This window comes from Saccoglossus kowalevskii, chromosome 16 (assembly GCF_978046115.1).
Source record: "Saccoglossus kowalevskii chromosome 16, keSacKowa6.1, whole genome shotgun sequence".
NCBI classification, from domain to species: Eukaryota; Metazoa; Hemichordata; class Enteropneusta; family Harrimaniidae; genus Saccoglossus; species Saccoglossus kowalevskii.
The window spans coordinates 28,885,751-28,898,017 of NC_140656.1; the positions used below are offsets into that span (position 1 = coordinate 28,885,751).

General features: G+C 34.7%; 1 protein-coding gene across 1 annotated transcript in view; it reads left to right on the forward strand.

Annotated features, from left to right (window-relative positions):
• The window catches only part of LOC100368406 (uncharacterized), a 39,226-nt gene extending 34,202 nt beyond the window's left edge, over positions 1–5,024 (forward strand). Inside the window, exons 7-10 of the mRNA XM_002731637.4 lie at positions 71–251; positions 905–1,117; positions 1,927–2,066; positions 2,700–5,024. Coding sequence (XP_002731683.1) covers positions 71–251; positions 905–1,117; positions 1,927–2,066; positions 2,700–2,768 — 603 coding nt within the window. The 3' untranslated portion in view covers positions 2,769–5,024. The remainder of the gene's footprint in view (positions 1–70; positions 252–904; positions 1,118–1,926; positions 2,067–2,699) is intronic.
• Positions 5,025–12,267: the final 7,243 nt, after the last annotated feature.

The following is a 12,267-nucleotide window of genomic DNA, read 5'->3' on the forward strand; positions in this document are numbered from 1 at the left end:
ACACACACCCCCCCCCCCTCCCATATATGATGAAGTTGTCTGTTACACGTTACAATTCATGTATTTTCAGTTGGCTATCCCAGAAGACATCTGTGCTGATGTGATTGTTACTAATATTACAACAGCCGGTCATATATTTGTACAGCAGCCAATGAACCCTTCCTTCGCATCATTGTCAAATTTGAATGCTGCTATGGCGATGTGTTACAATCCCCCGGCTGTCACTCCTGATATCATTGAACCAGTACAAGGTAATTTTCATTTCACAGACAACTTTTACAAGTAGATGAAGGTTTTGGCACATGATGGCCTTTGAACATTCATAATGTCATAAAAACCTCTGATAATGATGTATAACATGCAAGTATGTACAGCATGCAAGTACGTACAGCAGTCATGTTATGAACAAATACAAAAATTTCATTTCATTATACATAATCTACTAAAATAATCAGTTTGATTGTTGAAAAAGAAATTCAGGTTGTAACTAAAGTGATTAACTCTGGTGTCAGCAAAGACGACTTAGCGGAGTTGAAACTTCTTGAAAACTACCAGACCAATTACTTGATTTGTAGGTTCCTTGGATCGACTTGTTCATTTCATAACAACATCTTTATTCTCTATTTTAAGTGAATACTTTTTTGTAAAAATACTACCATCTAAATTGATAACAATTGTAATTGCTATAGCAACAACCAATAACAATGGAAAATATCTTGCCAAACATCTTTGTTTAAAAGAAGACCCTCTATAGAAACAGCAGTTATTTTGACCATGATGTTGCTTGTTTCAATATACCATCCTTGGCTAGGCCTAGGTCTTGAATCCAGCCATTCGGAGTGCCCTTTCCAGGGCACTAAAAAAATGTTCAGAAATCAATATTTTCATAATTTCTGTTTTTCAGTTGGTACAATTTGCGCTTGCTCAAGAGGAGCTTGGTATAGGTGCCAAATTGTTGAAGTAAACGCTGATACCAATGAAGTGGACATCAAATATTTGGACTATGGTGGTTATGAACAAGTCAATGTGAGAGAACTGAAAAAAATCCATACAGATTTCATGGCACTGCCATTTCAGGCTACTGAATGCTATATGGCTTACATTTCACCATTAGAAGGTAAGTATCTGATAACACAAGTAGAAAATAAATCTGTCTGTAGTAAAGTGCAAGATTACATATCGTGTTGTAATGATGTTTGTGCAGTCTGCGTTAGGAGATTGGTCTAGACGTATGACTCAGAAATATCGTTCAATAAAACATGGCCATCATTTTGCCATTTTGTGTTCAATTTATAAAACAGTGTAATCTTGTCAATACACGACACAGACTGTTTTATCATGGTCAGAAAATGCTTTACTTGTAGCACAAATCTGAGTATTTGTTCAATCAAACAATGTGCAACATTATTTAAAAACGCGTCTTCAGCCATATTTCATCATTAACTTGATTAATTTTAATATGCATCTTCTATACACACATTTCATACAACTTTTGTTAGTATTTCATGACTGTTACGAGTTTTGTGAACTATAGCATAAAATTGAGGCTACTGTAAACACATTAATATTAACTGGTTTTTAATTTCTCTGTTTTGCTGTGAAGCAAAATTCACTAAATTAAAATTCCCATAAAACTTGTTGCTTCCCACCAAGTGAAATTGCTTAAAACATCAAAATAGTTAAATTAATTAGTCAAGTTAATATAATCATCTGTTTTAGTGGTAGCTAACTAACCTTAAATGGCAGCAGTCATCATGCCACGATCGCGTCCTGTTCGATATGGACTCATAGCGACGTATACAACGCGTTTAAAATACATTGTTTATTTACATGAAATTCGAACATGCACTGCGCGACGACCATCGCCGTGCTTTAATTTTATTTACTCTCTCTAATCATGAATAAATGTTTATATTTTTGCTGTAGATGAGGAATACTTTTCTCAGGAGTCGGAGATTGCTTTGGAAGAGATAACCATGTCTGGGGCTCCAATACAGATTCAGGTTGTAGACTATGCTGATGATGGCATACCGATGGTGGATATGTATGCATATCCTAACAATAAGGTAATTTATGTTTCTGGAGAAATAAGAAAGATGGACATTTTGGAAAGTGGCAAATTTTCACTATCACCAATGATTTGTGATGAGTGCAGTTCTCATGAATGAAATTAGCACCACAGTTACCGTATGCCACGCTTGGCATGCAGCGTACACCACACTCGGCGTACACCAGACACAGCGTGCAGCGTACGCCACCCTCGGCGTGCAGCGTCCACCAGACACGGCGTGCAGCGTACTCCATGCTCAATGTGCAGCATACTCGATGGTTGGTGTGTGTAGACATTTTTTGTAGTGATTTTTCTTACAATAATCAAACATGCTTAATTTATTTCTGCATCTAAACTTTGCCGAAATGCAGATACAACTAACATTCTCGCAATCAAGAAAAAAATTTATTGTGACTTTCGGCATACTACATAAAAAAAAAAATCACTTTCGGTTATGTTTTAGAATGTATGTGACGTACTGGATGGTATTAATATGCTCAAATTATGAAGAGTCGTCCTGATTTGTTATTGTGTATTCGAGGAATTCAAAAATATGTGAATCAATAAACAAACAAAAACAAACATTTCTTAATGCTGCAAATCTTTGCAAACACAATTATCTAATGTATTGACATTCTTTTATTTTTAGATGTGTTACGTGAACAGAGAACTTGTTGACCGGGGACTAGTTTCATGGGAAGAAAGACCTGAAGTATAAATATTTACATTAAAATTATTTTTGCATAATAACATAGCAATAAGTGAAGTAGTAAAGAAAATATAATGTATTTCATAACAGTGAAATAATTAATTTTCTATATTTTGCTTGAAATATAAAATTGGTTTGTATAGAATAGAAATGTTAATAATTTTGTTTGTTGGTGTTCTTATTATAACAGTAGCTATTGTGGATAATATTTGTATCAAATTATTGCTGCTCCACTTGTTACACAACAATCTGAAAAATAAACAATGATATAATAGGTGTGTGTTTGTGTTGAAACACAAATAATGTAGACAAAAGGTCGGACTAATCTTTCGGTTTATACTTTAGTCATAATTAGTATGAGAATATTAATCGTCTTCTTCCTGCCAAGTGTGTAACATTTTTTTATTTTTTTTCTATTTCTTTGTTAATTTTGGTACAAATGGATACTACTTTTGATACCCAAGCTGCCTCAGTTTTCTTCGCTTCAATAACAAAGTCTCCAGAACATTTGCTGTGCATTTCCTGTTCCACCAACTATAAATTTGCATATCGCATACATTAATTTAGCCCTTGAAAAAATCATCCAATCATGTAAATGTAAATTATTAAATTACATGCCCATATTTGTCAACTGGCAGGTGATTCATGCTGTTGTATTTCTATTTGCTAAAGCATTTTTAAACAAGTTTTGTTTGAGTCTAACTATGACTGGCAGGATGCAAATTAATTTGGCATGTTAAATTATAATTTTGACTTGATTGCCACAGAAATGCACACTCCAAAATGGTGGTTTCTGAGAAATGTACTCCTAAATAGGAACAAACTCCCAGAAATATTATCATAAATCTTTATGCAACTTGCGTGTATTTTGTCAACCCCCATAATCCTGCATTAAATGGATTCAAATTGAACCGAAATGGCCACGATACAAAGTCATCAAACGCATATTGAACGATTTGATGCTTTGGCTGGAGTTACTGTTGACAGAAATGAGAACTTGTTGACTTTGTGCAGAGACAACTTGAAAGTTTTGAGAAAATTATGCAAACATTCTTGAAATAGCGTGATATCTTGACACATTTGTCAACCGATGTAGGTATTCCAACTCGAGTCGGTCGAGGTGCACTGAAACAAATTGATTTTCCAGAAACCTTAAATAAAATAAAAATGAACTTCCACCCTGCCAATATTACTTTTCGCTCATTGTGTGTTATATTCAAGCAAAATATAGTAATATCCATGAATTCGATTCTATGCAGACAAGAACTTCCTGATTTGAGACTCGGTTACTTCCAGTAACTTGTGCAATCATTAAAAGTGCAGATAAATTGTATAGCAAATATTCAGTAGCGAAGCACAGAAAACTGACTTGGGCAGCTTGGGTAAATTTTTGATTACCTCCATGTCTTTATCCAATTTTTTTTACAATTCTGAAAAATGTTGTGGGTTTATTTTTTAATCGGTGACAAAAGTTAACTTCTGAAAACATAGGTTAAACAGATAGTCATCAGAACTGTGCATTGTACGATTCTGTTCATGGGACTTGAATCACAACCAACAAGTTTTCAATGAAAAGTTTTAGAGAAATCTAAGTCAAGTTGTGTAAATCGAAGAGAATTATGGGTAATTTGTCATGCTGTGAAGTTCTGTTGAATGCAGCTTTCCAGTTTATTTTGAAAAATATTAGATTGGTCACATGCAGGCATTATTTGTCTTGTATCCCCCAAGTGCTGTATCTTGTTACTAACTCTGATAATAAAATAGGGCTATGAATTGATAAATGTGTACTTGCTGCATTAACTTGCAACAATAGATCCCAAGTTACACTATTTGGACTAGTAAATAAAGTGAGTGTAGTTTACCTGGCGACCCTGAATGTGTGCCACACTTGTGGTTGCTAGGTAACATCAAAACGAATTCAAAGTTCTCGCTCGCCATGATGCATCCACCTCTAATTTTGGATCAAATATAATTTGTTTATAGAATTTAGAATTTTTTCCAATCACATTAAATATTTTCTATCTCTTTAAATGTATTAATTCAACTTATTGGTACGTCTCATCAGTGTTTAAATAAATTATGTATAATAAAAAATTCAGGTTTGTTTGGTAGGCCTGTGAGGGCGCCAATCTTGGCAATTGGCAAGTGTTCTTTGATAATTCCAGTACCATTGAATTGTTTGTGATTTACTTTTTTCAGTTTTCAATAAAAATTGTACCTTTTAGTGGAATGAAGGTAATAAATCAGTGATGTTATTTATCCTTATTAATGCTACGTTTTGGAGTGTGCATCGTATAGTGGGTGCCAAAGTGAAAGGCACTTTCATGGCAAAATGGGTATTGTGTGCATGCATCTGCCTACATTTGCATCTTTGATATGCCTCGATAGACGTGCTTGCAGTCTGTTGCGATTCCGATGAAAAATAAATATAAATTGCTTAAGGATGTAGTAGACTTTCGTTGGGCAAAACAGAAAAAGCTTGATAAAAATTATTAATGACTAACAATTTTTACATGTTGTAGCCCTTGCAACACTCTATCCAAAAAATATGATAACGCTAATGTCAACATTACGCCACGTGACTGCTAAATAAACAAAATCGATTGTTCTGCTACTAGAAAACGAAAACAGTTAGCCAACATATTTTTATGAGAAAAGGAAGACTACATTGTTCTTAACAATAATGTAAAAGAGATAGTTTCTGAATTGTTTGGTTCTTTTACAAAGTGGTGAAGAATTCTGTAATAAATTAGAGTGCTCTCTTTTCACAGGTCAATTAGTAATGAAATATTACTGATACTTGAAAAATATTTTGCATTTTGTTTTCAATTGATCTTGAGTTCAATCTCTGAAAAAATCAATGAAATCGGGCAAGAACTGTTCGCGTAATCGTGATTTTTGTGGTTTTAGACACGTTACGTTTCAAGTGGCTGAAAAGACTCAAAAACCAAAAGTAGCACAGTCGAGAGGATATTTTCTGTTCAGCGCATCGTATTCAGTTATTTTTTGATGTTTAGGATAGCTACTGTGTTGGTTTTATAAAAATCAAAACAACCCGTTTGGTACAGGGCCGATAAAGTATGAAAAAATCGATAATTTGAAAAAAGCAACGTGAAAACGAAGTATGGCCGCCCTTGAATAAACAGTGTAATCCCGTTATCAATTTAAATTTATTTGCTTGACAAGCTTAGTTTCGAGTATTATCCCATATCACAACAAACTTGGCAATTGTTTATCTACAAAACGTGATATGTGATCGTTAAACTTGAACACTGTCGTGTCTACGCTCCCTTTCTTGCAACTTTCTCGTAAGCCACGGCACCCGAACCGAGCGAAAGTGTCACCAGAGCAGAACTACATAATGAGATGCGAGTACTCGAAAAAGCTACGCTTTTTATTTTTACTAAATATCGGCGATGACACTTTTGTTGTTGAATATCAATTAAAAATCGTATTTGAAGTAAAAAAGGGCCTACTATTTGCTGACTGAATCCGCTTGGAAGCAAGTCAGTCAAGCTTGCCGACAGTACTGCCGTGAATTACAGGTCGTCGTTTTTGCTCTATAACTCGTTACAATCGGAGTTTCGTTTAGTTTTGTCGACTTGCAGTACGATTGTTATAAAATTATTACCAGCACAAAACAGTTTTCATTTCAAAGTGCTAAGAATGTACGCGTAACTGCTTTGTCTACGAACCACCGATGCGTCACTAAAATTTGAAAGTCAGTCTGCCGTCCCACATGACACAATGGACCTGATTAGTCGATTTTTGACTACCTCGTATTCTTAGCCAATCCGCGTGCATGTGCTATGTGCGCCGGAAACTAAAGTGAGATTCCCAGCCATAACGAGATTCTTCATTGATATTTATTTTTCCCTTTTTACACCGAGAACATTTACAGTGGTCAGCCAGATTCGAAATCAATATATCCAGGTCGACGAGCCTCGTGTTATTCGCTTCACCGCAAGCGTTACCAGATACTGCAGACTTCGCAGGCGATATTTTTCGTTTCGACATCATGCTCATCCTGTATGTTGATGTTGTGTCGTCAGCCTCCAGTGACAGTTTAGTGGTGTCCTCATCGTCAGCATTCGAGGTAGTTACGGTGGTGTCTCCAGTGCGGTAGAGCAGATGCCACTTTGGTTTTCATTCGACTTGTCTGTTGTCGACTCGTCCGACTTTGTTTCGTAGAGGGACTGTGTTTCGTAGTAAAAAATACGGTTTCTGCTATTCAGAAACTTGCAGGTTTCGCCTGTCATTGGGACACTCTTTTTCCAATTTTTTCCCTGTGCCATTTTTCAAAATAAACTTGGTCAAAACAAAATAAATGAACAATAATATATAGTAGAGAAAAGCGATGCGATGAACTATCAGCAACGAGTGAGTGTATCCGGTCATTTGACCGGACGCGTACACGCGATGTTTATTTGCGGGATTAAGCTAATTACAAATGTTATTGTTTTGGCTCAGAGGGGCTTAGCCGAAGTGCACATTCCGCGGGATTTCCGTTAATTGTAAATTATTTTTTATTTTTTAAAAAGCCGTTTTTTCTTGAAATAAAAACGTGATTTAATAAAAAAAACAAGGTCGTATGGCTGCCTATAGATATAAGTCACCATTTAATAAAAGAAAAAAAAATGAAGAAAAAAATCACCACGAAAGTCTACTACATCCTTAAACGAGAGGTGAACACGAAAGTCATGTGACCTCGAAATCCCAACAGCCTTGCCATCGATGTAGGCGCACTCGCATTACCAGCCAGAATCAGGCTGGTAATGATTGACATGTCTAATATGTTTCAACCAATCAGAAGACAGGCTAATTAACATATCAACTGAGTCCCCCCCGGAAACTATACACACTTTTTTGGATAAATTTAGATCCCGAAAACTTGCGTTCTCAGAAAAACGATTGTTTTACTCAATTTTGTTTGTGTCAACAACATGGTAACATAGCGCTGGACAAGTAAACACATGCACACACACACACACACACACACACACACACGTGCGATGTTCCGTGGCTCGGCTGCTCCACCCATCGTATGACGTATATGCAAATTTACCAGCCAGATTTATCTTAGTAGAGTGACTGTGCTTTCATCGTTAAATGGTACACTCCTAAAAGTTTAAGTAACCAGTTTCCTATCCTTCGTGCTATTATGCGTAGTGTTGGTCGTACGTCTTATGAGGTCACGTGATCCCAGTTTACACACACAAAATGATGGTCCTCGTACTAACATAGTAAATTTCAAATAATTTAAAACTTGTAAGGTGATCGAAGGATGCTCAGGAAGTCACTCGCGTAGTTTTGACATCAAAGCAAATATTTCAATAAGTAAAGTAAGTATCTAAAAACTATTTAGTTACTACCTGTAGTACTTTGTCTCTGGTGATGATATATATATTGACATTATTGTACCACAGCATGGTCATAATGGTCATTACTAGTATTAATACAGTTTCCGACTAAAAGCGCGAGTGTTATAAACGCTTTATAAACATATTTCATGAATTCAAAATGGCTGTTAACCAATCAAATCGAGCAACCCAGCAACTTGAAATTGTGTGAAAAAAGAAAAAAGAAGAAGAAAAAAAATGTTGTACTTTGGAATGAGGCAGCTGATACGGTGCTGTTAATGCTTTCATTTCTTTTTGTGAAACAATTAGGGCATATTCTGATAACTCAATTAGTATTTTGTCATTTCCCAGAATGAATATTTGTTTTCATCTGTTTAAGGTAGTGAGACTTGTTATTTCTGTTGAAAATTACGATTTTCACATTTATTTATTAATTGATGAAATGCACTATAAACTTTCATATGATAAAGTCAACATAACATAGAATGTCATGTAAGTTGGTTTAAGCTTGTGTATAAAGATGTTTTTTATGTCTGTAAAGATTGTATTTGAGCAAAGAAATGATTTTACAAATACAATCTTTTTATTGTGACATACCGATGTTGTTATATGTACATCTTTCAATTTGTAGCGTGTCCATTAATTCTTAATTCGGTTAAACAATCTCTGATGTGGATTAGTAATTCAGAAGTTGGTGTTTACAGGACGGAGATGGGCTGAGTACAATTATTTCGGAATCAGTTTTATGGCTCAAATTTTGTTTACACAAGTCATGTATAGCGTCATAATTGTCTATAGTGTTCAAGTTTATTCCGCGAGCTTGTATAGAATTGGAATTGATACGAGCCCAACACTGTACATGGAGTCCGAAGCTAGTTTTCCGAAGTAACGCTCTGGAGACCAGTCATAAATTAGTTTTCCAGCTGAAAAATCCATCGAAATGTTTTGTATACTTGGAGATGTGTTGGAGAGTATCGAAGATGTTATGTTTCGGAACGACGATTGTGACAGACTGTCCTATTATAGACATTACTATTTCGATATCATTGAGTTCACATTATGGCAGCGCCCTCTAGAGTTCATTATACTTATTGTATCGATACACTCGTTGTTATTGTTACTACTTCATGTTGTTACTAGCCATGTGAGTAATAAACCAGTATCGGTCTTGTTACGCATATTTATTGCCTTTATCGCCTGTCACGACGATGGCATCAAACCTTTGGATCAATGAGAAAATGTGATGCTTCGTAAACTCTGACATTTAGACCATCGACCCCTGATTACGCGTAGGAGTGATTTTCATTTTGCAAATATTTATTGCCGCCTTGTATTATAACTATGGGGTATAGCACTTGCAAATAACTGAGATAAAATTATTTCTATTGGAATTTACAAAGGTTAAATTTGGCATAAAATTATGTCTGAAGTGAACTTGTTTCGATGACCTCCTGAACTTTAGCTTGTCTTATTATTGGACGGGACCGTCGATTGGCCATTAGAGTACTCGGCGTTTTTAATTCAATCGTGTCTTGGGGAGAGTGGGCGATGTATCATTGAACTTGAATGTTCAACTTAGTGATGTTTTTGGTGTTGAATATATGGCACATTTTTATATGAACACGTCCCACTGAATAGTTTACCCCCATTCAACAATGGAATATCCCGGAGATCACTAGCTGTGACGCAGTTAGTATACATCATGAAGATAAAAATAGACCCCGGCATTCAAACAGAGCAAAAGTGCGTTGATCTGCATACCAATAATAAACTTCAAAACCGCATTTCAATCGCCATTTCAAACCATCGCACTCATCATCAGAATGCATATGAGTTTCATATATTTCTCTAACACTGTCCTGTCACACACATAGTTACGCAAAAATGGCAAATAACGTTTTTATTTATTTACTTTTTTCGTTTCACTCGGTCTTTTTTATGTCCACTGAATATAAAAAAGAAGTATAAACATTATTAATCAGTACATCGTGACTTCGATACGTACATTAATGTGGGGGAGTCGTCACCTGTGCATGCGTCAGAGGGCCATAGCGTGTCACTGTTTACAAACAAGCGTCTACCCATGAGCCTTTGCGTTTTTAGCCTGTGTTGTTATTGTCGCTTGGGACTCAATTCCCACGCGTGCGCAGGTGATGAAGCTTTAAAGAAAAGAAAACCAGACATACTTTGCAAATCAGTCCGACAATAATACTGTACTTTTGTTGGTTGATTTTTATTGGTACAAAATATTCAAACAAATTAACGTGAATAAATACCGACAACGATAACCACTACAAAAGAGACTACCAGTAGTCGGTGTCCGATATATAAAATAAGACCTGTCCTTTTTCATATAATACCATGTAAATAAACCATAACATAAAATAAAATAAAATAAAATAAAATAAAATGAAATAATTTATTGTTAACTGCTATGCAATGAGCAATTTACATAAAGGTGACAAGTACATATAGGTCAACTAGTAAACAACAAATTACACATGTAGATAAATGCGAGTCAAATTCCAAAATAGGATGAAAATGAAAATTTTCTATTCAGTCATACATCAATTACCCACATTGCATCATTTAGTCCCATTAATTAACTGTTATAAATAACCGTCCGAAATTAAACTGCCCTTGATAGAAACAGTTAAACATAGATATTGCTATAGATAGAGCAACGAACCCTTTATAAATTCTCATTGATTTTTTAAGAATTTATGAGAGATAAAAAAAATGCCCTCTTACAAATTCCTCTCATCGCTCGGACATTGCTGTCAAGATCGCCACTGTCTCTATATAAACATCTCCTTAAACCACTCTGGACTGCTTTATTCTATTTATTAATTTTGTAATGTCTATTTGCATCAAACAACTCAATGAACTATGTATGTCATTACTACCAAGCTGATGATTTACACTTCTGATAGTTTTTATTCTGTGAACGTTGTTTATTATTGAATAATGTATCAACATATTATCCATTATTATTATTATTAAAATTATTTAGAGAGCTATACATAGTTAAAATGCAGTAAATGGGATTAAATGCCAATAAAAAAACATTAACTAACATTGTTTAAAGGGAATGGTTCAAATCACCTTTAAAGGTGGCTGTTGATGAACACGAACGTGGTGACAGAGGAAGTTCGCTTCATAACCATTTTTCACTACTATAACGTCGCCATCCTTCTGTCATTCAATGTTTCTGTGAACTACAAGTTTAGCTATTTTATTTTATTTCTTGCTGATGGCAATATTTCACATCTCTAAATATGCCGGTTTGTTAATCTAATGTACGGCTACAAGATTGTCATTGAATACAACTTACAAAATAATATAGACTTATTTACCATGTTTTGATTTTGTTTATATTTGTTACTAACCGTATATCTATTTCCTTTTCGTATTGTCCATTGTTTTACCGAACACCCGGCCTTTTATTAAGAAGTTTGAAGAAATCTTTCTCGTAACTTCCAACACAAACAGTGTATCATTAGAATTTGGGTATTGTTTTATAGAATTTATGGTGTGCTACATTAGAGAGATTCAGCCCATATTTGTAATAAATTCTACTTGTCATCGCCATGGTCAAGTCAAAACGATATAATCTATCAATTTTCTTATAGATTATTACTCCCGGTACAACAAACTTATTCCCCTTCATCTTTATAAAAAATATAATTTATAAATTTCACAATTTAAACTGAAACTAGAGGTTTATATTGATCGATAGAATAACATTGAAGGGTTTTCAATTGACGTCGTTGCGTACCGCGCTCTTCGTATTTAACTGCCATTGACATATAATATTTAACACTACGACTTTCCATTTTCGACATTGTGAAATTCTTTTGTTTTTATGCAGAAAAATACAAACATTTTTACCAAGTAAAATCATATTTATTAAAGTTATTGTTCATACATGATTTGTTGGACACACTAAATAGTTTGTTATTCCATCCAGCTCCTTTCAGTCATAATTCAAGACAAATAAAAGGCACAAATATAGATAATATAGCAAATTAATAATAGAATAGAATAGAATAGAATAGAATAGAATAGAATAGAATAGAATAGAATAGAATAGAATAGAATAGAATAGAATAGAATAGAATAGAATAGAATGCTTTATTACATCCTTA